A 22,684-nucleotide genomic window follows, 5' to 3' on the forward strand; every position below is an offset into this window, starting at 1 on the left:
AAAATATATTTTGATTAGTTTAACACTTTTTTGGTTACTACATGATTCCATATGTGTTATTTCATAGTTTTGATGTCTTCACCATTATTCTACAATGAAGAAAATAGTAAAAATATAGAAACACCCTTGAATGAGTAGGTTCTAAAACTTTTGACCGGTAGTGTATATACTGTATATGAATGGGACAAACCTATCGATCACGTGACACCATTAATTCCAATGTGAAGACTCAATAGTGCATTGAAGCCAAATGAAGTCAGTAATTTGAAGGGGTGTCCACATACGTTTGTGTATATAGTGTATGACTACACAACCTGTGAGCTAACATTAACTAGCTGGCTAGCTCACGAAAGACTTGTCAATAAAAAGGTCACAACATTAATTATGCTAGCCTATGCTGGTTTTCTTTTGACTTGTAAGCAAGGTAACGTGCGTTGTACACATAACTACAATCGGTGGTTATCTAGCTAATTTTCATTAGCACCTAGCTAACCACAGATCTTTGACCAAACCAAAATAGCTTGTTAGCAGCTAGTCTCTCGATTACGGAGGTCGGAAAATGATCAAATTCACGTATGCTTATTGGAGCAGTGGTTACAATCCAGTACATAGCACTGAACCATCCTTGCTTCTTATTGACAGAGAGACCTAAGGTTAGCTAGTTAGTTAGCTACAAAGGCCAGTGTAATTCAAATAATTCTAGAAATAAACAAATGCTAAGGTAGGTAATTGGAAAGATGCTATACAACAATACATACGAGAAATACACAATATCAATTATTTAAACAAGAATCTACAAAAACACTATAATCTACTATTTATTCTATTTGACTTTACTTGCTAGGTTCCTTGCTACTTTTTTTTTTCTTTTCTTTTTAACAGTAACATGTAAAACACAAACAACAGAATAGCCAGAGGGATTACACAGAAATTGAGAAGAAAAAAAATATATATATATATATTTTAAAAAACACAAATCCACTTTATATCAAATCAAATACAGACATGTAACGAATAATATTTTTTGACATTTTGTTTTGTATATACGTTTTAATTGTGCTAAATAGTTTTCCAAATCTGATTTTAAAAAATAAAAAAGGGGCTTTTTCTTCATAAATGTTGATTTGTGTATGAAATATTTTCCTAATAAAATAAAGAGATTTATGACATACTGACGTTCAATTGTGGAATCAGTGTAGTAGAATAATATGTCAAACTTAGATATTTCAATGGTTGTATGCATTTTGTTGCCAAGATATAGTTGTACATCAGTCCAGAACACCTCACTATGTAAACAATTACAAAATAAGTCTTCAATAGATTCAGTTTCTAGTTCACAAAAACTGCATTCACTAGTAACATCAGGTACAGTGAGGGAAAAAAGTATTTGATCCCCTGCTGATTTTGTACATTTGGCCACTGACTAAGACATGATCAGTCTATCATTTTAATGGTAGGTTTATTTGAACAGTGAGAGACAGAATAACAACAAAAAACGCATGTCAAAAATGTTATAAATTGATTTGCATTTTAATGAGGGAAATAAGTATTTGACCCCTCTGCAAAACATTACTTAGTACTTGGTGGCAAAACCCTTGTTGGCAATCACAGAGGTCAGACATTTCTTGTAGTTGGCAACCAGGTTTGCACACATCTCAGGAGGGATTTTGTCCCACTCCTCTTTGCAGATCTTCTCCAAGTCATTAAGGTTTCGAGGCTGACGTTTGGCAACTCGAACCTTCAGCTCCCTCCACAGATTTTCTATGGGATTAAGTTCTGGAGCCTGGCTGCCTTGAGATCATTGACAAAATCCTCCGGTGTAGTTCTGGGCTGATTCCTCACCGTTCTCATGATCATTGCAACTCCACGAGGTGAGATCTTGCATGGAGCCCCAGGCCGAGAGAGATTGACAGTTCTTTTGTGTTTCTTCCATACCTATTTCCATAATCGCACCAACTGTTGTCACCTTCTCACCAAGCCTTCTTAGCGATGGTCTTGTAGCCCATTCCTGCCTTGTGTAGGTCTACAATCTTGTCCCTGACATCCTTGGAGAGCTCTTTGGTCTTGGCCATGGTGGAGAGTTTGGAATCTGATTGATTGCTTCTGTGGACAGGTGTCTTTTATACAGGTAACAAACTGAGATTAGGAGCACTCCCTTTAAGAGTGTGCTCCTAATCTCAGCTCGTTACCTGTATAAAAGACACCTGGGAGCCAGAAATCTTTCTGATTGAGAGGGGGTCAAATACTTATTTCCCTCATTAAAATGCAAATCAATTTATAACATTTTTGACATGCGTTTTTCTGGATGTTTTTGTTGTTATTCTGTCTCTCACTGTTCAAATAAATATAGACTGATCATTTCTTTGTCAGTGGGCAAATGTACAAAATCAGCAGGGGATCAAATACTTTTTTCCCTCACTGTATATATTTAGAAATCAGGCTATTACACGGGTAGAATCTATGGATAATCTTAAAGGAGATCTCCTTTACTTTATTGGTCACCATAAATTTGTGTGGAGTGAGCCAAGCACGGCGCCAGTTTACATCAAATGATGAAGCCCAATAAAATATAGCAGAAGGAACATAATTACTGTAGAAAATATCCCTTAAAAAACGATTATTGAATTTCTTATCTAGTAAACCTATGCCATTCACTTGGATATCGCTTACAATAGGAGATGTTCCAAAATATGCATTATTCTGAAGTAAAGGTTTTATCCCACTAGGTATAGCTTTTATAACAGTGTCATATTCCTTGCTTGAAACCTCAAAGTATTGTATCTTTCAATAAATTCTCTCCATGTAAATAGATTCCCACTAATACTAACTAATTGGCTGACAAGGACAATGTCACGTCTCCTCCCGTTGCTCCCCTCAAGCGCTCTGATTCGTCGGTCTACTGAGCCACCGGTCTGAGCGCACCACCTCGGCTACACAGGTATGGAAACCCAAAGCACCCTAATCATCTCCAGCGCACCTGCACCTCATCATCTCATCACCACCCCTATTTAGCCCTGGACTGTTTTGGATGATGTTGTGTGTGATTGTTTAGCTTCGTGTCGTTTTCTCTATCTTTGTTATTTCTCTTTATCATTGTTAAGTAAACCTTGACATTGTTAATTCCTGCGTCTGCCTCTTCGTATACTCAGTACGCGTCACAGACAATGTTATTCGAGAACCAGTTACAGTAAAATAACATCTTGTTTCTATGTAATATCGACCCATTATTCCATATAAAACATTTATGTGTTGAAAAGTTGTTTACACAGCAAAGCCCAGCACATTAAAGCCTGCTTGTGAAAAGCCGCCAATTTCACAGGAAGTTTACCCACAATATAGGGACATTGTAGTAAAAAATTAAGCCCTCCGAGCTTTTGAAAAACTAAATGAGGTATAATATTCCAGAAACTATTAGGATTTTTTAAAGTACCTTTTCTCCCAGTTGACTTTTGATATGTGATTAGAGAGAGTGAAGTCTAAGACATTTAGACCGCCATCACAAACCCTGTTGGTGATAACATCTCTTTTTATCTTTTGTGGCTTGTTTTTTCCATATGAAGTTGTACAATAGCCTATCTAAGGTACAGCAAGTGGATTTGGGGATGTCAATAGATGAAAAAATATAGGATGCACGAGACAGCCCCTCAGCTTTGGATAAAAGCACCCTCCCTTGAAGACTTAAATCCCTCCCTAACCACGAGGAACATTTATTTTTGAAAGATTGTTACAGGATTCAAATTAAGATCATTCAAAGCCTTAAGATTTTTGGTGATCTTTACACCGAGGTAGGTTACAGTATCTTTTTCAGAGATGTTACCCCGCCCTGTGCTACTGGGTCCTGGACTTCCTGACGGGCCGCCCCCAGGTGGTGAAGGTAGGAAACAACATCTCCACTTCGCTGATCCTCAACACTGGGGCCCCACAAGGGTGCATGCTCAGCCCCCTCCTGTACTCCCTGTTCACTCATGACTGCGTCCCCCAATTCAATCATCAAGTTTGCAGACGACACAACAGTAGTAGGCTTGATTACCAACAATGACGAGACCGCCTACAGGGAGGAGGTGAGGGCTCTGGGAGTGTGGTGCCAGGAAAATAACCTCTCACTCAACATCAACAAAACAAAGGAGATGATTGTGGACTTCAGGAAACGGCTATCCACATCGACGGGACTGCAGTGGAGAAGGTGGAAAGCTTCAAGTTCCTTGGCGTACACATCACTGACAAACTGAAATGGTCCACCCACGCAGACAGTGTGGTGAAGAAGGTGCAACAGAGCCTCTTCAACCTCAGGAGGCTGAAGAAATTTGGCTTGGCACCTAAAACCCTCACAAACCTTTACAGATGCACAATTGAGAGCATCCTGACTGACTGTATCACCGCCTGGTACGGCAACTGCACCACCCGCAACCGCAGGGCTCTCCAGAGGGTGGTGCGGTCTGCCGAACGCATTACCGGGGGCAAACTACCCACCCTCCAAGACACATACAGCACCCGATGTCACAGGAAGGCCAAAAAGATCATCAAGGACATCAACCACCTGAGCCACTGCCAGTTCACCCCGCTATCATCCAGAAGGCGAGGTCAGTACAGGTGCATCAAAGCTGGGACCGAGAGAATGAAAAACAGCTTATATCTCAAGGCCATCAGACTGTTAAATAGACATCACTAGCACATTAGAGGCTGCTGCTGCCTATTGAAATCACTGGCCACTTTAAGAAATGGAACACTAGTCACTTTAATAATGTTTACATATCTTGCACTACTTATCTCATATGTATATACTGTATTCTATTCTATAATATTCTACTGTATCTTAGTCCATGCCGCTCTGTCATTGCTTGTCCATATGTATATATTCTTAAATTCCATTCCTTAATAGATTTGTGTGTATTGGGTATATGTTGTGAAATTGCTAGATATTACTTATTAGATATTACTGCACTGTCAGAGCTAGAAGCACAAGCATTTCGCTACACCCACAATAACATCTGCTAAACACGCATGTGACAAATAACATTTTATTTGATTTGATTTACAATCTGCTGGATTGACAGCTCCTTTCAGAACAAACATCTCACATTTTGGAAAGATTTAATACTAAACCTGAGATTTTGGAGAACTGCTTCACAATATCCAATGCTAATCTAGCTTGTGACACATTTTCCAAGCGTTTGCTTGGAGAAATTTAGAGGTTTTTCCCACCATGCAACACTGCCTTGAGTGATGACATCAAAGCATGTGACAGGGTGTGCAGTTCTGTATGATAGCCACATTAGCGGCTAATTAGCATTTCCGTTTTTTTTGGGGGGGGGGGGGGGGGTGTAATTACCTGCAAATATCTTGATAAAAGTTACCTTGTCGAAGAGAGATTTGTGCAGTTATCAAAACGTCTCGCTGGGGTAAGCCTACACAAAACACAGACCTTATATGAAGTAGTTCTAAAATCCCCTTTTGAAAAATGAATGGTGGAAAAACGATTGGAACCATGTCCGGGTTTTATGAGTATTATGACTGGTACTCAATTGATCCTTGAAGGAGAGCTCTCCATGTTCCAGAATCGTCCAGAATGCATCGCGCGGCCCATCGACGAAACATGGGCGAAGTACACAATGGGCGTTATTACGATGCCAATGGAGTTTCCCATCACCTCAAAAGTATAACTGGTTGCGCCTCTGGGTTTAGAAACTCTGTGTTATCGCCTCTGTCTGTGCATGAGAGTTTAGTTTCCCTCCCAGAAAACACGTGATACCGTAAAGTGTTGTGTATTCAGGAGGCGCCTGAAGCGCGGATGGTTTCACTCCTTTTTGCGAGTTTCGGCTGACTTGACCGCAGTCCTTCAGGCCGTCTATGTCTTTGTTTTTACATGTATATTTTCGCTTTAGTTTTTACATGTATATTTTCCCATCTGCTTTTACAAACAGGGAAACATCACTTTCATCCGAATGGGATTCCTCTTGGAACGCAAGGTCTTCAGGTACAATTATTTATTAATGTCAACATTTAGTTCATATCAAGAAACGGTGTAGCATGTATCATTTTACTATAGAAACACTGTGGGCTTTCATTACTACAGATCTGTTTGTTTTTTATATCATAAAAAGGGTTTGTTGTGTTGAATGATTTCAAGACTTATAGACGGGTTATAGACACCAGATTTGTATAAACACATAAATAACAGTAGCCTAAATGTCAAGTGTTGTCCTCCTGTCCCAATATTGGAACATGCAATCTGATCTTCATGTTTGATGCAATACAAACCTCACAATAGGTCTGTACAGGATCGGATCGTAGTGTCAACCTTTCCTATTGTGTGAGCAGGACAAGTTTATTTTCACTTCTGTATTCAATATCTTTTTTTTGTTTTTCAGGTCAATGACCAAACATGAGATAGAAGACTTAGGCTATGTGATGTTTAATAAATAAGAAGATATGAAACATTTCCTTCTAACTATTTATTTGATGTTGCAGTGTTCATATGGTAAGTTGCCAACACCAATCATTGTTTAAGAACAGGTTCAACATCTGACTGTACTGTTTTTGTCACTATCATATATGTTGTTGTAGTATGCCTTATTTAAGCAATAAGGCACGAGGGGGTGTGGTACGTGGCCAATATACCATGGCTAAGGGCTGTTGTTATGCACGACAGAACGCGGAGAGCCTGGATACAGCCCTTAGCCGTGGTATATTGGCCATAGACCACAAACCCCCGAAGTGCCTTATTGCTATTATAAACTGGTTACCAATGTAATTAGGGCAGTCAAAATAAATGTTTTGTCATACCATGATATACCACAGCTTTCAGCCAATCAGCATTCAGGGCTCTACCACCCAGTTTATAGTAAGCATTGTGATCTGGGTGGTTCGAGCCCTGAATGCTGATTGGCTGGTATATCGTGCCTAAGAACAGCCCTTAGCCATGGTATATTGGCCATGGTATATTGGCCATATACCACACCCCCTCTGGCCTTATTGCTTAAATATTCCACTTTATATTTCTGGCAGCTGTTTGTGTTTTTGTATTGAACTGGATAATAAAACATTTACAAATAAAATATATTTTGAAAAAATAACCGGTTCGGGGCCTCCCGAGTGACGCAGCGGTCTAAGGCACTGCAGTGCTTGAGGCGTCGCTACAGATCCGGGTTCGATCCAGGGCTGTGTCGCAGCTGGCCATGACTGGGAGACCCATGAGGCGACGCACAATTGGCCCAGTGTCGTCCGGGTTAGGGGAGGGTTTTGCCAGCCGGGATGTCCTTGTCCCATCGCGCTCTAGCGACTCCTGTGGCGGGCCGGGCGCATGCACGCTGACATGGTCGCCAGTTGTACGACGTTTCCTCTGACACATTGGTGTGGCTGGCTTCCGGGTTAAATGAACAGTGTGTAAGAAGCAGTGCGGCTTGGCAGAGTCGTGTTTCGGAGGACGCCTCTCCCGAGTCCGTACGGGAGTTGCAGCGTTGGGACAAGACTGTAACTACCAATTGGATATCACGAAATTGGGGAGAAACAGGGGTTAAAAAATTGGTTCAATATAGCATTCCAGTTTTACTGGCAGCTAGGCAGCAAGTGGTGTGAAAAAGTGTTTGCCCCTTTCCTGATTTCTTATTTGTATGCATGTTTGTCACACTTAAATGTTTCAGATCAAACAAATGTAAATATTAGTCAAAGATAACACAAGTAAACACAAAATGTAGTTTTTAAATGAAGGTTGTTATTATTAAGGGAAAACAAAATCCAAACCCACATGGCCCTGTGTGAAAAAGTGATTGCCCCCTACAACCTAATAACTGGTTGGGCCACCCTTAGCAGCAACAACTGCAATCAAGCGTTTGCGATAACTTGCAATGAGTCTTTTACAGCGCTGTGGAGGAATTTTGGCCCACTCATCTTTGCAGAATTGTTGTAATTCAGCCACATTGGAGGGTTTTCGAGCATGAACTGCCTTTTTAAGGTCATGCCACAGCATCTCAATAGGATTCAGGTCAGGACTTGACTAGGCCACTCCAAAGTCTTCATTTTGTTTTTCTTCAGCCATTCAGAGGTGGACTTGCTGGTGTGTTTTGGATCATTGTCCTGCTGCAGAACCCAAGTTTGCTTCAGCTTGAGGTCACAAACAGATGGCCGGACATTCTCCTTCAGAATTTTTTGGTAGACAGCAGAATTCATGGTTCAATTTATCACAGCAAGTGTTCCAGGTCCTGAAGCAGCAAAACAGGCCCAGACCATCAAACTACCACCAGCATATTTTACTGTTGGTATGATGTTCTTTTTCTGAAATGCGGTGTTACTTTTACGCCAGATGTAATGGGACACACACCTTCCAAAAAGTTCAACTTTTGTCTCGTCAGTCCACAGAGTATTTTCCCAAAGGTCTTGGGGATCATCAAGATGTTTTCTGGCAAAAATGAGACGAGCCTTAATGTTCTTTTTGCTCAGCAGTGGTTTTCGTCTTGGAACTCTGCCATGCAGGCCATTTTTGCCCAGTCTCTTTCTTATGGTGAAGTCATGAACACTGACCTTAACTGAGGCAAGTGAGGCCTGCAGCTCTTTGGATGTTGTTGTGGGGTCTTTTGTGACCTCTTGGATGAGTCGTCGCTGCGCTCTTGAGGTAATTTTGGTCAGCCGGCCACTCCTGGGAAGGTTCACCACTGTTCCATGTTTTCGCCATTTGTGGATAATGGCTCTCACTGTGGTTCGCTGGTGTCCCAAAGCTTTAGAAATGGCTTTATAACCTTTTCCAGACTGATGGATCTCAATTACTTTCTTTCTCATTTGTTCCTGAATTTCTTTGGATCTCGGCATGATGTCTAGCTTTTGAGGATCTTTTGGTCTACTTCACTTTGTCAGGAAGGTCCTATTTAATTGATTTCTTGATTGAGAACAGGTGTGGCAGTAATCAGGCCTGGGTGTGGCTAGAGGAATTGAACTTAGGTGTGATAAACCACAGTTGAGTTGTGTTATAACAGGGGGGGGGGCAAACACTTTTTCACACAGGGCCATGTAGGTTTGGATTTTGTTTTCCCTTAATAATAACAACCTTAATTTCAAAACTGCATTTTGTGTTTACTTGTGTTATCTTTGACTAATATTTAAATTTGTTTGATGATCTGAAACATTTAAGTGTGACAAACATGCAAACAAATAACAAATCAGGAAGGGGGCACTTTTTCACACCACTGTATGTACTGTTCCTGCCTACCTGGGCTCGGATAAGATACTGCAATCTCCATTTGCTCTCACACATATACCCACCCACAAACAGTCTGTGTCTGTGGGCAGTATAGTGGTACCATATACTGTATGTTATCTTTATTTATGAGTTTGATGGTAATGGCCCTCACTGTATCCTCTTGTTCCTCCTAGCCCTGTACACCCTCCCTGCTCCAGTCAATGTTTCCATAGAGTCCCTCAACTTCCACCATGTTCTACGCTGGAGCCCTGGTCCAGGCACACCTCCCGGGACTATGTACAAGATCACCTGCAGGTTGTCACCCACACCCCACACACCCACCTCTGTGGCTGCTTTGCGTGATGTATTGTTGTCACTACCTTTTTGCCCTTCATGCTGTTGTCTTTGCCTAACAATGTTTGTACCATGTTTGTGCTGCTACCATGTTGTGCTGCTGCCATGTTGTGTTGCTACTGTGTTGTGTTGTCATGTTGTGTTGCTGCCATGTTGTGTTGTTGTCTTAGGTCTCTCTTTATGTAGTGTTGTGGTGTCTCTCCTACATTTTTATTCGTAATCCCAGCCCCTGTTCCCACAGGAGGTCTTTTGCCTCTTGGTAGGCCGTCATTGTAAATAAGAATTTGTTCTTAATTGACTTGCCTAGTTAAATAAAGGTTCAATATACACTACCGGTCAAAAGTTTTAGAACACCTACTCATTCAAGGGTTTTTCTTTATTTTTACTATATTCTACATTGTAGAATAATAGTGAAGACATCAAAACTATGAAATAACACATCATGTGAATCATGTAGTAACCAAAAAAAGTGTTAAACAAATACAAATATATTTTTAATTTGAGATTCTTCAAATAGCCACCCTTTGTCTTGATGATAGCTTTGCACACTCTTGTCATTCTCTCAACCAGCTTCACCTGGAATGCTTTTCCAACAGTCTTGAAGGAGTTCCCACATATGCTGAGCACTTGTTGGCTGCTTTTCCTTCACTCTGCGGTCCGACTCATCCCAAACCATCTCAATTGGGTTGAGGTCGGGGGATTGTGGAGGCCAGGTCATCTGATGCAGCACTCTATCACTCTGCTTCTTGGTCAAATAGCCCTTACACAGCCTGGAGGTGTGTGTTAGGTCATTGTCCTGTTGAAAAACAAATGATAGTCCCACTAAGCCCAAACCAGCTGGGATGGCATATCACTGCAGAAGGCTGTGGTAGCCTTGCTGGTTAAGTGTACCTTGAATTCTAAATAAATCACAGGCAGTGTCACCAGCAAAGCACCCCCCACACCATAACACTTCCTCCTCCATGCTTTACGGTGGGAAATACAGATGCGGAGATCATTCGTTCACCGACACCGCGGCTCACAAAGACACAGAGGTTAGAACCAAAAATCTCAAATTTGGACTCCAGACCAAAGGACACATTTCCACCGGTCTAATGTCCTTTGCTTGTGTTTCTTGGCCCAAGCAAGTCTCTTCTTCTTAATGGTGTCCTTTAGTATTGGTTTATTTGCAGCAATTCAACCATGAAGGCCTGATTCACACAGTCTCCTCTGAACAGTTGATGTTGAGATGTGTCTGTTACTTGAACTCTGTGAAGCATTTATTTGGGCTGCAATTTCTGAGGCTGGTAACTCTAATGAACTTATCCTCTGCAGCAGAGGTAACTCTGGGTCTTCCATTCCTGTAGCAGTCCTCATGAGAGCCAGTTTCATCATAGTGCTTGATGGTTTTTGCGACTGCGCTTGAAGGAACTTTCAAAGTTTTCCGGAGTGACTGACCTTCATGTCTTAAAGTAATGATGGACTGTCGTTTCTCATTGGTATTTTACTAAATAGGGCTATCTTCTGTATACCCCTCCTTCCTTGTCACAACACAACTGATTGGCTCAAACGCATTAAGAAAGAAAGAAATTCCACAAATTAACAAGGCACACCTGTTCATTGAAATGCATTCCAGGTGACTACCTCATGAAGCTGGTTGAGAGAATGCCAAGAGTGTGCAAAGCTGTCATCAAGGCAAAGGGTGGCTATTTGAAGAATCTCAAATATAAAATATATTTTGATTTGTTTAACACTTTTTTGGTTACTACAGGATTCCATATCTGTTATTTCATAGTTTTGTCTTCACTATGATTCTACAATGTAGAAAATAGTAAAAAATAAAGAAAAACCCTTGAATGAGTAGGTGTTCTAAAACGTTTGACCGGTAGTGTATATACAGTGGGGGAAAAAAGTATTTAGTCAGCCACCAATTGTGCAAGTTCTCCCACTTAAAAAGATGAGAGGCCTGTAATTTTCATCATAGGTACACGTCAACTATGACAGACAAAATGAGAAAAAAATTCCCGAAAATCACATTGTAGGATTTTTAATGAATTTATTTGCAAATTATGGTGGAAAATAAGTATTTGGTCAATAACAAAAGTTTCTCAATACTTTGTTATATACCCTTTGTTGGCAATGACACAGGTCAAACGTTTTCTGTAAGTCTTCACAAGGTTTTCACACACTGTTGCTGGTATTTTGGCCCATTCCTCCATGCAGATCTCCTCTAGAGCAGTGATGTTTTGGGGCTGTCGCTGGGCAACACAGACTTTCAACTCCCTCCAAAGAATTTCTATGGGGTTGAGATCTGGAGACTGGCTAGGCCACTCCAGGACCTTGAAATGCTTCTTACGAAGCCACACCTTCGTTGCCCGGGCGGTGTGTTTGGGATCATTGTCATGCTGAAAGACCCAGCCACGTTTCATCTTCAATGCCCTTGCTGATGGAAGGAGGTTTTCACTCAAAATCTCACGATACATGGCCCCATTCATTCTTTCCTTTACACGGATCAGTCGTCCTGATCCCTTTGCAGAAAAACAGCCCCGAAGCATGATGTTTCCACCCCCATGCTTCACAGTAGGTATGGTGTTCTTTGGATGCAACTCAGCATTCTTTGTCCTCCAAACACGACGAGTTGAGTTTTTACCAAAAAGTTATATTTTGGTTTCATCTGACCATATGACATTCTCCCAATCCTCTTCTGGATCATCCAAATGCACTCTAGCAAACTTCAGACGGGCCTGGACATGTACTGGCTTAAGCAGGGGGACACGTCTGGCACTGCAGGATTAGAGTCCCTGGCGGCGTAGTGTGTTACTGATGGTAGGCTTTGTTACTTTGGTCCCAGCTCTCTGCAGGTCATTCACTAGGTCCCCCCACGTGGTTCTGGGATTTTTGCTCACCGTTCTTGTAATCATTTTGACCCCACGGGGTGAGATCTTGCGTGGAGCCCCAGATCGAGGGAGTCTTCCATTTCCTAATAATTGCTCCCACAGTTGATTTCTTCAAACCAAGCTGCTTACCTATTGCAGATTCAGTCTTCCCAGCCTTGTGCAGGTCCACAATTTTGTTTCTGGTGTCCTTTGACAGCTCTTTGGTCTTGGCCATAGTGGAGTTTGGAGTGTGACTGTTTGAGGTTGTGGACAGGTGTCTTTTATACTGATACCAAGTTCAAACAGGTGCCATTAATACAGGTAACGAGTGGAGGACAGAGGAGCCTCTTAAAGAAGAAGTTACAGGTCTGTGAGAGCCAGAAATCTTGCTTGTTTGTAGGTGACCAAATACTTATTTTCCACCATAATTTGCAAATAAATTCATAAAAAATCCTACAATGGGATTTTCTGGAGAAAAAAATTCTCAATTTGTCTGTCATAGTTGACGTGTACCTATGATGAAAATTACAGGCCTCTCTCATCTTTTTAAGTGGGAGAACTTGCACAATTGGTGGCTGACTAAATACTTTTTTCCCCCACTGTATATTTTTTAAACATGTCATGTTGGATCATTGGCTGAGCTGGCCAATCAGCGGTCTACTCACATGAATATCTTTAATGACCGGTTTACGTCCACACCATTCTGTTGTTGAGGTACGCCCAAACCCAGTGCTTTGCCTATATGCATTTAGCAGTGGCGGAAATCTGGAAACACTGGACAGTTACTTTGAATGATAACTGAGTATAATATCACCCATCATCATGATTTTGTTTGTGTTAATCTCGTTGAATAATTATTCTACTGCATTGTGGATAGGTTTTTGGACTTTAGACGAATGATGGTGATCGTATTGCCATGACACACTTGATATGACTGGGTTGTGGATTGTCTCAGAGGTTAGATGTAATAACACTATATTTACAGTAGTAAATCATTGCTTTTCAGAGAGACAGTCATTGGAAAGTTCAGACTTCAGTCAGAGCATTTTGGGTTTCACTTGTGGAGAAAAGCATTGGTTTTGGACATAAGCTAAAACCTTTACCTTTAACCAGGATTAGCCTATTCAGCGTCATTTGCCTGTCTTGCAAAGTGTGTTGTGGCTGGAAGATGTGACTGCAGTGTGAAGTGTTTTTTAAAAGTATTGCTTTCACTTGACCATAGATACAGTTTTGTGTCATCGTGGTCATTGTTTCCACCCTCATAGTATCTGCTCTAGACTCTAGAGACAGTACTCTGTTATGCAGGTGTTACCACTTTAAAAAATCTGTGAATTTCAAGGGAATTCAATATAATCAACCACATTCCCTTCTGCTGGGGTATACAAAACAACACTCTGAGACAATGAGATTTAACCAAACTTACTGTATTTTGTCAATAAAGTTATTCAACTAGGCCTACTCCTTGTTTTATTTGCTAATATTCGGCGCCGCACATTTTACATTTACATTTTAGTCATTTAGCAGACGCTCTTATCCAGAGTGAGTGCATACATAAAAATAAAAAAACTTTATACTGGCCCCCCGTGGGAATCAAATCCACAACCCTGGCATTGCAAGCGCCATGCTCTACCAACTGAGCTACACGGGGCTACACAGAAATTACCCTCCATGTTTCTGTGTCAACAGAAGAAACCACAAGAAGCTATTGCTACGACCTCAACCCAACATGACAAGTCATAGGCTGGATCTAAAGTTCCACAAAGAAGAGTATAAATTCTATGTTTGTGCCTCCCGCAACCGCTCAGAGTCGCCCTTGGTGGAGACCACCTTCACCCCCTACTTACAGAGTATGTCTGCTCTCCATTTTGTCTTGCTAATAGGAATGTTAAGATATTTGTTTGCTAGAGATTTTGAATAGGAGGTGTTTGTGTGAGTGCAATTATTTACATTAGCTAAGTTGACATGAAATTACACAATCTAGTCATGTATTTGTGTGTGAAGGTGTCTGTTGTAATGTTTTTGTAAATTTGTTTATCTGTGTGTGAAATGATGCTACAGTACCATTATATCTTACATAGCTGTTATTGGGTCTCCAACATTGTCTTTGGATGGATGTGGCAACTGCCTGGAAATCAACATCACACTGCTTGAGATAGAAACTATTAAAGATATCTATGGGAAATCCTTATCTTTTGACATCTACTGGAAGAGAGCAGGAGATACACAGGTACAAACAACTATGCCTATTCTTTCCTTGTCTTCATTTTAGTATCAAATTGTACTCTTTCTTTATGATGTGAAATATAGAGGACCATTTAGTCTAAATCTTACTCTTAGTTCATGTTCATTTCCAGCCCAAAAAGACCCAAACAACTAATTTAAGTTACACGCTGGAGAACTTGGAGGTGGGTGTGGAGTACTGTGTGAGGGTGTACACAAAGATCACCACCAACCCCCACACACTGCCCTCTGGGTGGAAGTGTGCTTACACCAGCATTCTGGAGCCCAACAGAGGTGAATATTGTTTATAGTTATAAGTCAGTGTTTCATCCCAATTGCACAGAGCTCATATTTTATCATGATTCTCTCTCTCTCTCTCTCTCTCTCTCTCTCTCTCTCTCTCTCTCTCTCTCTCTCTCTCTCTCTCTCTCTCTCTCTCTCTCTCTCTCTCTCTCTCTCTCTCTCTCTCTCTCTCTCTCTCTCTCTCTCTCTCTCTCTCTCTCTCTCTCTCTCTCTCTCTCTCTCTCTCTCTCTCTCTCTCAGTCCCTGCTGTTGTAGCTGGGCTGTCTGTTGTCCTCATTGTGAGTGGGATAGGTCTTATGGTTCTCATGTTTGGCCTGTTCTACATGGGGTTCCTGTGCAAGCTGAAGACCCAACAACCCAGAGGACTGGTGAGAAATGGCTACATCTGTAACTAACTACACAATCTCACTTTTTCACTGTTCGTCTGTGATCCTTTATGTTTGTCTTTGTCATTGTTTCAATGTGGATCTAGAATGTGAATTTGTGGAGCTTAAGAAATGCAAAGCCAATGCAAATTCCTATAGGAAAATACTGTAAGTTGAACTCTATCACCCACGTAGTCTACATAAAGTGGTGTACATACCATCTATAGCCATAAGATTCAGGCAATAACGTCACTGTACCTTTCTCCGTGTTTAACACAGCCTCTCTCTCCTCCCCCCATGCAGACTGCCCTGGTGGAGAGCTACTTCCTCATCCCAGAGAGGACGATCCCTGACTTGGTCTCTATATCTTCTGAGACAGAGGAACAAGGGAAGGCCCTCAGACCAAAAACACACCATGACAGACAGAACTCGAACCATGCGGGGGAGGAGGAGGATGATGAAGAGGAAGAGGGGGGAAACGACGACTACGTGGACCGCGCTGCGGGGCTGTCCTTTGACAGCAGCTCCAGCACCACACAGTCCCAGGATGCATCAGGGGCTAATGTGACCCTCCTTGACACAGCAGGGCATTCTGTGGGGTTGAGTTCTGAGGTAGCTGCTACTGAGGAGGAAAGGGAAGCTCCTGTGGGTGTGATTGTGCTAGGATGTCAGGCTCAGGGAGGGGTCAATGGTGAACAGGTGAGTGTCATTTCCAGCTTTGACGGAGACCGACCCAGACCTCTGGGACTTGGAGGGTTGGGTGGAGAGGAGGAGAAAGAGAGAGAGGTGGAGGAGAAGGAGACCTCTGGTAACGTCAATCTGTTCTCTGTGACTCTGGGGGCATTAAAGAGGGATGATGAGGAGGAGTATGAAGAGGAGACAGACTTTCTATTAGAATTTTCAAAACAGGAGCAGAAGCCTCAACTTCCCATAGACTCCTTACAGAGGACCTTACGACCGGGCAGCATGAGATCTCAGAGTGAGATACAGGAAGATACAGGCCTAGTACTGACACTGCCACAGACAGTCTGCACACGGATATACTCTGAATATTCAAATAGACATGCTGACAGCAGCACAGAGCCACACTCTGGCTACCTTGTAACGAACACAGGCACTGTGCAGGCTGACAATGCGACAGAAGGAGAGGAGGAAGACTTCTCAGGGTACATGGGGCGTTGATTATTGTGTGTGTGTGTGAGGCTCTGTGAGCGCGGGCGCAGTGTAGGTCTACAGTGTAATAGTGTGCCTTAGCCGATAACTGCACAGATATTCCACTTGGTTGGTTATGCCGTCTCACCTAGGCCTACATTCCTTCCCAATTATTTGCTTCTGTTGAGTATGTGAGAGTATGTGAATGTGTATGTAAAATAACAAGTTCCATAAATTGCCATGCACTTGTTTTTCTATGTCTGTTTTATTCATTGTAATGTAAGTGCAATTTCATGAATAAGAGCTCAGATCAAATCGTCACGCCATCTTAACTGACTTCATTTGGCCGACTTCATTTGGCTTCAATGCGCTATTGACTCTTCACCAATGACTGTATACACTACAAGACCAAAAGTATGTGGACACATGCTCGTCGAATGTCTCATTCAAAAATCATGTGCATTAATATGGAGTTGGTCCCCCCTTTGCTGCTATAACAGCCTCTACTCTTCTGGGAAGGCTTTCCACTAGATGTTGGAACATTGCTGCAGGGGGATTTGCTTCCATTCAGCCACAAGAGCATTAGTGAGGTCAGGCACTGATGTTGGGCGATTAGGCCTGGCTCGCGGTCGGTGTTCCAATTCCTCCCAAAGGTGTTCGATGGGGATGAGGTCAGGGCTCTGTGCAGGCCAGTCAAGTTCTTCCACACCGATCTCGACAAACCATTGCTGTATGGTCCTCGTTTTGTGCACGGGGACATTGTCATGCTGAAACAGGAAAGGGCCTTCACCAAACTGTTGCCACAAAGTTGGAAGCACAGAATCGTCTAGAATATCATTGTATGCTGTAGCGTTAAGCTATCACTTCACTGGAACTAAGGGGCCTAACCCAAACCATGAAAAACAGCCCCAGACCATTATTCCTTCTCCACCAAACTTTACAGTTGGAACTATGTATTGGGCAGGTAGCGCTCTCCTGGCATCCTCCAAACCCAGATTAGTTTGTCAGACTGCCAGATGGTGAAGCGTGATTCATCACTCCAGAGAAGGTGTTTCCACTGCTCCAGAGTCCAATGGCGATGAGCTTTACACAACTCCAGCCGACGCTTGGCATTGCGCATGGTGATCTTAGGCTTGTGTGCAGCTGCTTGGCCATGGAAACCCACTTCATGAAGCTCCTGACGAACAGTTATTGTGCTGACGTTGCTTCCAGAGGCAGTTTGGAACTCTGTAGTGAGTGTTGCAACCGAGGACACAATTTTTACACGCTTCAGCACTTGGCGGTCCTGTTCTGTGAGCTTTTGTGGCCTACCACTTTGCGGCTGAACCGTTGTTGCTCCTAGACGTTTCTACTTCACAATAACAGCACTTACAGTTGACCGGGGCAGCTCTAGCAGGGCAGAAATTTTACAAACTGACTTGTTGGAAAGGTGGCATCCTATGACAGTGCCATGTTGAAAGTCACTGAGCTCTTCAGTAAGGCCATTCTACTGACAATGTTTGTCTATGGAGATTGCATGGCGGTGTGCTCGATTTTATACACCTGTCAGCAACGGGTGTGGCTAAAATAGCCGAATCCACTCATTTGAAGGGGTGTCCACATACTTTTGTATATGTAGTGTATATGAATGGACAAACCCATCGAATGAATGAATGGTGTCACGTGATCGATGGCTTTGTCCATAGACGTAACATAGTAAATGTAAATCCTGGACACTCCTATTAGTATGATATGTTACATTTCGTATGATATGTATTAGTTTGTGGATGGTCGTCATCCATTTCGTATGGTATGTTACGAATTGCAATTCGTACAATATGTTACAAATTTGCAAAACGTATCATATGTTACGAATTCCAATTTGTTGTGGCTAATGTTAGCTAGGTGGCTAATGCTAGTATTAGCTAGGTGGCTAACGTTAGCTAGGCTAGTGGTTAGGGGTTAAGGTTAGGAGTTGAAGGGTTAGGGCAGGGGTGTCAAACTCATTCCATGGAGGGCCAAGGGTCTGCTGGTGTTTGGTTTTTCCTTTCAATTAAGACCTAGACAACCAGGTGAGGGGAGTTCTTTACTAATTCGTTACCTTAATTCATCAATCAAGTACAAGCGTGGAGCAGAAACCTGCAGACACTCGGCCCTCCGTGGAATGAGTTTGACACGTGGGTTATGGGAAGGGTTAGCTAACATGCTAAGATGTTGCAAAGTAGTAAGGAGTTGCAAAGTTGCTAAAACGCTAAAGTTGTCCATGATGAAATTCAAACGCGCAACCTTTGGGGTGCACCCCCTTATCCACATCGACGGGATTGCAGTGGAGAAGGTGGAAAGCTTCAAGTTCCTTGGCGTACACATCAACGACAAACTGAAATGGTCCACCCACGCAGACAGTGTGGTGAATAAGGCGCAACAGAGCCTCTTCAACCTCAGGTGGCTGAAGAAATTCGTCTTGGCACCTAAAACCCTCACAAACTTTTACAGATGCACAATTGAGAGCATCCTGTCGGGCTGTATCACCGCCTGGTACGGCAACTGCACTGCCAACAACCGCAGGGCTCTCCAGAGGGTGGTGCGGTCTGTCGAACGCATTACCGGGGGCAAACTACCCGCCCTCCAAGACACATACAGCACCCGATGTCACAGGAAGACCAAAAAGATCATCAAGGACATCAACCACCCGAGCCACTGCCTGTTCACCCCACTATCATCCAGAAGGCGAGGTCAGTACAGGTGCATCAAAGCTGGGACCGAGAGAATGAAAAACAGCTTCTATCTCAAGGCCATCAGACTGTTAAATAGCCATCACTAGCACATTAGAGGCTGCTGCTGCCTATTGGATGGAATGGAACACTAGTCACTTTAATAATGTTTACATATCTTGCACTACTCATCTCATATGTATATACTGCATTCTATTCTATAATATTGTACTGTATCTTAGTCCATGCCGCTCTGTCATTGCTTGTCCATATATGTATATATTCTTAAATCCCATTCCTTACTAGTTTTGTGTGTATTAGGTACAGTGGGGAAAAAAAGTATTTAGTCAGCCACCAATTGTGCATGTTCTCCCACTTAAAAAGATGAGAGAGGCCTGTAATTTTCATCATAGGTACACGTCAACTATGACAGACAAATTGAGAAAAAAAAATCCAGAAAATCCCATTGTAGGATTTTTAATGAATTTATTTGCAAATTATGGTGGAAAATAAGTATTTGGTCACCTACAAACAAGCAAGATTTCTGGCTCTCACAGACCTGTAACTTCTTCTTTAAGAGGCTCTTCTGTCCTCCACTCGTTACCTGTATTAATGGCACCTGTTTGAACTTGTTATCAGTATAAAAGACACCTGTCCACAACCTCAAACAGTCACACTCCAAACTTTACAATGGCCAAGACCAAAGAGCTGTCAAAGGACACCAAAAACAAAATTGTAGACCTGCACCAGGCTGGGAAGACTGAATCTGCAATAGGTAAGCAGCTTGGTTTGAAGAAATCAACTGTGGGAGCAATTATTAGGAAATGGAAGACATACAAGACCACTGATAATCTCCCTCGATCTGGGGCTCCACGCAAGATCTCACCCCGTGGGGTCAAAATGATCACAAGAACGGTGAGCAAAAATCCCAGAACCACACGGGGAGACCTAGTGAATGACCTACAGAGAGCTGGGACCAAAGTAACAAAGCCTACCATCAGTAACACACTACGCCGCCAGGGACTCAAATCCTGCAGTGCCAGACGTGTCCCCCTGCTTAAGCCAGTACATGTCCAGGCCCGTCTGAAGTGCATTTGGATGATCCAGAAGAGGATTGGGAGAATGTCATATGGTCAGATGAAACCAAAATATAACTTTTTGGTAAAAACTCAACTCGTCATGTTTGGAGGACAAAGAATGCTGAGTTGCATCCGAAGAACACCATACCTACTGTGAAGCATGGGGTTGGAAACATCATGCTTTGGGGCTGTTTTTCTGCAAAGGGACCAGGACGACTGATCCGTGTAAAGGAAAGAATGAATGGGGCCATGTATCGTGAGATTTTGAGTGAAACCCTCCTTCCATCAGCAAGGGCATTGAAGATGATACGTGGCTGGGTCTTTCAGCATGACAATGATCCCAAACACACCGCCCGGGCAACGAAGGAGTGGCTTCGTAAGAAGCATTTCAAGGTCCTGGAGTGGCCTAGCCAGTCTCCAGATCTCAACCCCATAGAAAATCTTTGGAGGGAGTTGAAAGTCCGTGTTGCCCAGCGACAGCCCCAAAACATCACTGCTCTAGAGGAGATCTGCATGGAGGAATGGGCCAAAATACCAGCAACAGTGTGTGAAAACCTTGTGAAGACTTACAGAAACCGTTTGACCTGTGTCATTGCCAACAAAGGGTATATAACAAAGTAATGAGAAACTTTTGTTATTGACCAAATACTTATTTTCCACCATCATATGCCAATAAATTCATAAAAAATCCTACAATGTGATTTTCTGGATTTTTTTTTCTCATTTTGTCTGTCATAGTTGACGTGTACCTATGATGAAAATTACAGGCCTCTCTCATCTTTTTAAGTGGGAGAACTTGCACAATTGGTGGCTGACTAAATACTTTTTTGCCCCACTGTATATGTTGTGAAACTGTTAGATATTACTGCACGGTCGGAGCTAGAAGCACAAGCATTTCGCTACACCCGCTATAACATCTGCTAACCACGTGTATGTGACAAATACAATATGATTTGATTTGAGATGTTCGCGTCAACCATCCTCCCTACTTAGTTTTTTGCCTTAAGTAACCTTCTGTCTTATGCAACCATACCAAACATAACCTATTGTAATGACAAGCATTTCGCTACACCCGCAATAACATCTGCTAAACACGTGTGTGTATGTGACAAATATTTTATTTATTTATTTGATAATAAATGTAATAAATCATAAATGAGCAAATGTCCACAACCGTTCTTGAGTTCTCGAATGAAAGCGGTTTATTGAACTGAACTCTCACAGGCTACTGTCTGGCCGTAGCCCATGCCAAACAAAACCCTAAAGAAACTGCAAACAACTAAACGCACTGTCAGGTCAAGAAAAGAGAGAGAACAATGATAAAACCTGGTCTTGTAACTTGCGGTGCCCGACCCCCACAATGTACACACATGGTCATGGGGTGCCCGACCCCCTGCCCATGTGTGTACATTTGACTATCAATTGGGGAGAGAGAGACTCAAATATCACATTCATTTGTACATATCAGGCTCGTTTGTGTCATAAGGCGAAAGAAACCGACTGTAGACGAAAGTCGGGGGAGGTGCATCTGCAACAGCCGAAAGTCGGACACTGATGTGGTTTTCCAACAGCAAGGCTCAGTGCAACATGGTAGTGTTGCCATTGTTTATAAAAGTTTTTCTTTGGAATGTCAAAATAAACAACCCCCATATCACACACTAACAAACTGTAAATATACTGTGTGTGTGCCTGCCCTCCGGGATATCTACAGCACCTGGTGTCACAGGAAGACCAAGAAGATAATCAAGGACCTCAGTCCCCCGAGCCACGGCCTGTTCAACCCACTACCATCTAGAAGGCGGAGACAGTATAGGTGCATTAAAGCTGCGACCGAAAGACTGAAAAACAGCTTCTATCTCCAAGCAATCAGGCTGTTAAATAGTCACCAATAGACGGTCTCCGCCCAGTACCGTGCCCTGAACTTTAGTTACTGTTACTAGCCGGCTACCACTCGGTACTCAACCCTGCACCTTAGGGACTGCTGCCATATTTACATAGTCACTTCAATAATGTTTACATACTGTTTTACCCATTTCACATGTACAAAAATAAAAACGCAACATGCAACAATTTCTAAGATTTTACTGAGTTACAGTTCATTTAAGGAAAATCAGTCAATTTAAATAAATTCATTAGGCCCAAATCTATGGATTTCACATGACTGGGAATACAGATATTAATCTGTTGGTCACCGATACAGTGGATTCGGAAAGTATTCAGACCCCTTGACCTTTTCCACATTTCGTTACATTACAGCCTTATTCTAAAATTGATTAAATAAATAATAATATAATATAAATAATCCTCATCAATCTACACACAATACCCCATAATGACAAAGTGAAAACAGTTTTTTAGAAATGTTTGCTAATTTATCAAAAATAAAAAACAGAAATACCTTATTTACATGTTAGTCATTTAGCAGACGCTCTTATCCAGAGCGACTTACAGGAGCAATTATGGTTAAGTGCCTTGCTCAAGGGCACATCGACAGATT

The 22,684-nt window shown here is 42.3% G+C and overlaps 1 protein-coding gene across 2 annotated transcripts; it reads left to right on the forward strand.

The window, feature by feature from the left end:
• Positions 1-5,602: 5,602 nt before the first annotated feature.
• On the forward strand, positions 5,603-16,669 carry LOC311128911 (uncharacterized protein). 2 transcript variants are annotated; one of them, XM_084161146.1, is made up of 8 exons: positions 5,603-5,974; positions 6,369-6,478; positions 9,364-9,484; positions 14,065-14,225; positions 14,457-14,605; positions 14,733-14,892; positions 15,142-15,269; positions 15,570-16,669. In XM_084161146.1, exons 2-8 carry the CDS (start codon positions 6,430-6,432, stop codon positions 16,446-16,448), a joined length of 1,647 nt encoding a protein of 548 aa, XP_084017272.1. In that variant the 5' UTR covers positions 5,603-5,974; positions 6,369-6,429; the 3' UTR covers positions 16,449-16,669. The 2 variants fall into 2 exon arrangements, with proteins under 2 accessions (XP_084017272.1, XP_084017271.1); XM_084161145.1 differs by lacking the exon at positions 6,369-6,478 and having other exon boundaries at positions 5,690-5,974.
• The last annotated feature ends 6,015 nt before the right edge of the window (positions 16,670-22,684 follow it).

Source organism: Coregonus lavaretus (genome assembly GCF_964263955.1).
Source record: "Coregonus lavaretus genome assembly, chromosome: 5".
Lineage (NCBI taxonomy): Eukaryota > Metazoa > Chordata > Actinopteri > Salmoniformes > Salmonidae > Coregonus > Coregonus lavaretus.

Excerpts from the sequence above, each read along its gene's own strand:
- LOC311128911 (XM_084161145.1), top strand. The coding sequence starts at position 5,848 with ATGTCTTTGTTTTTACATGTATATTTTCGCTTTAGTTTTTACATGTAT. Across the intron at positions 14,606-14,732 it reads AGAGAGCAGGAGATACACAG|CCCAAAAAGACCCAAACAAC; the intron begins GTACAAACAACT and ends GTTCATTTCCAG. Across the intron at positions 15,270-15,569 it reads CCCAACAACCCAGAGGACTG|ACTGCCCTGGTGGAGAGCTA; the intron begins GTGAGAAATGGC and ends CCCCCCATGCAG.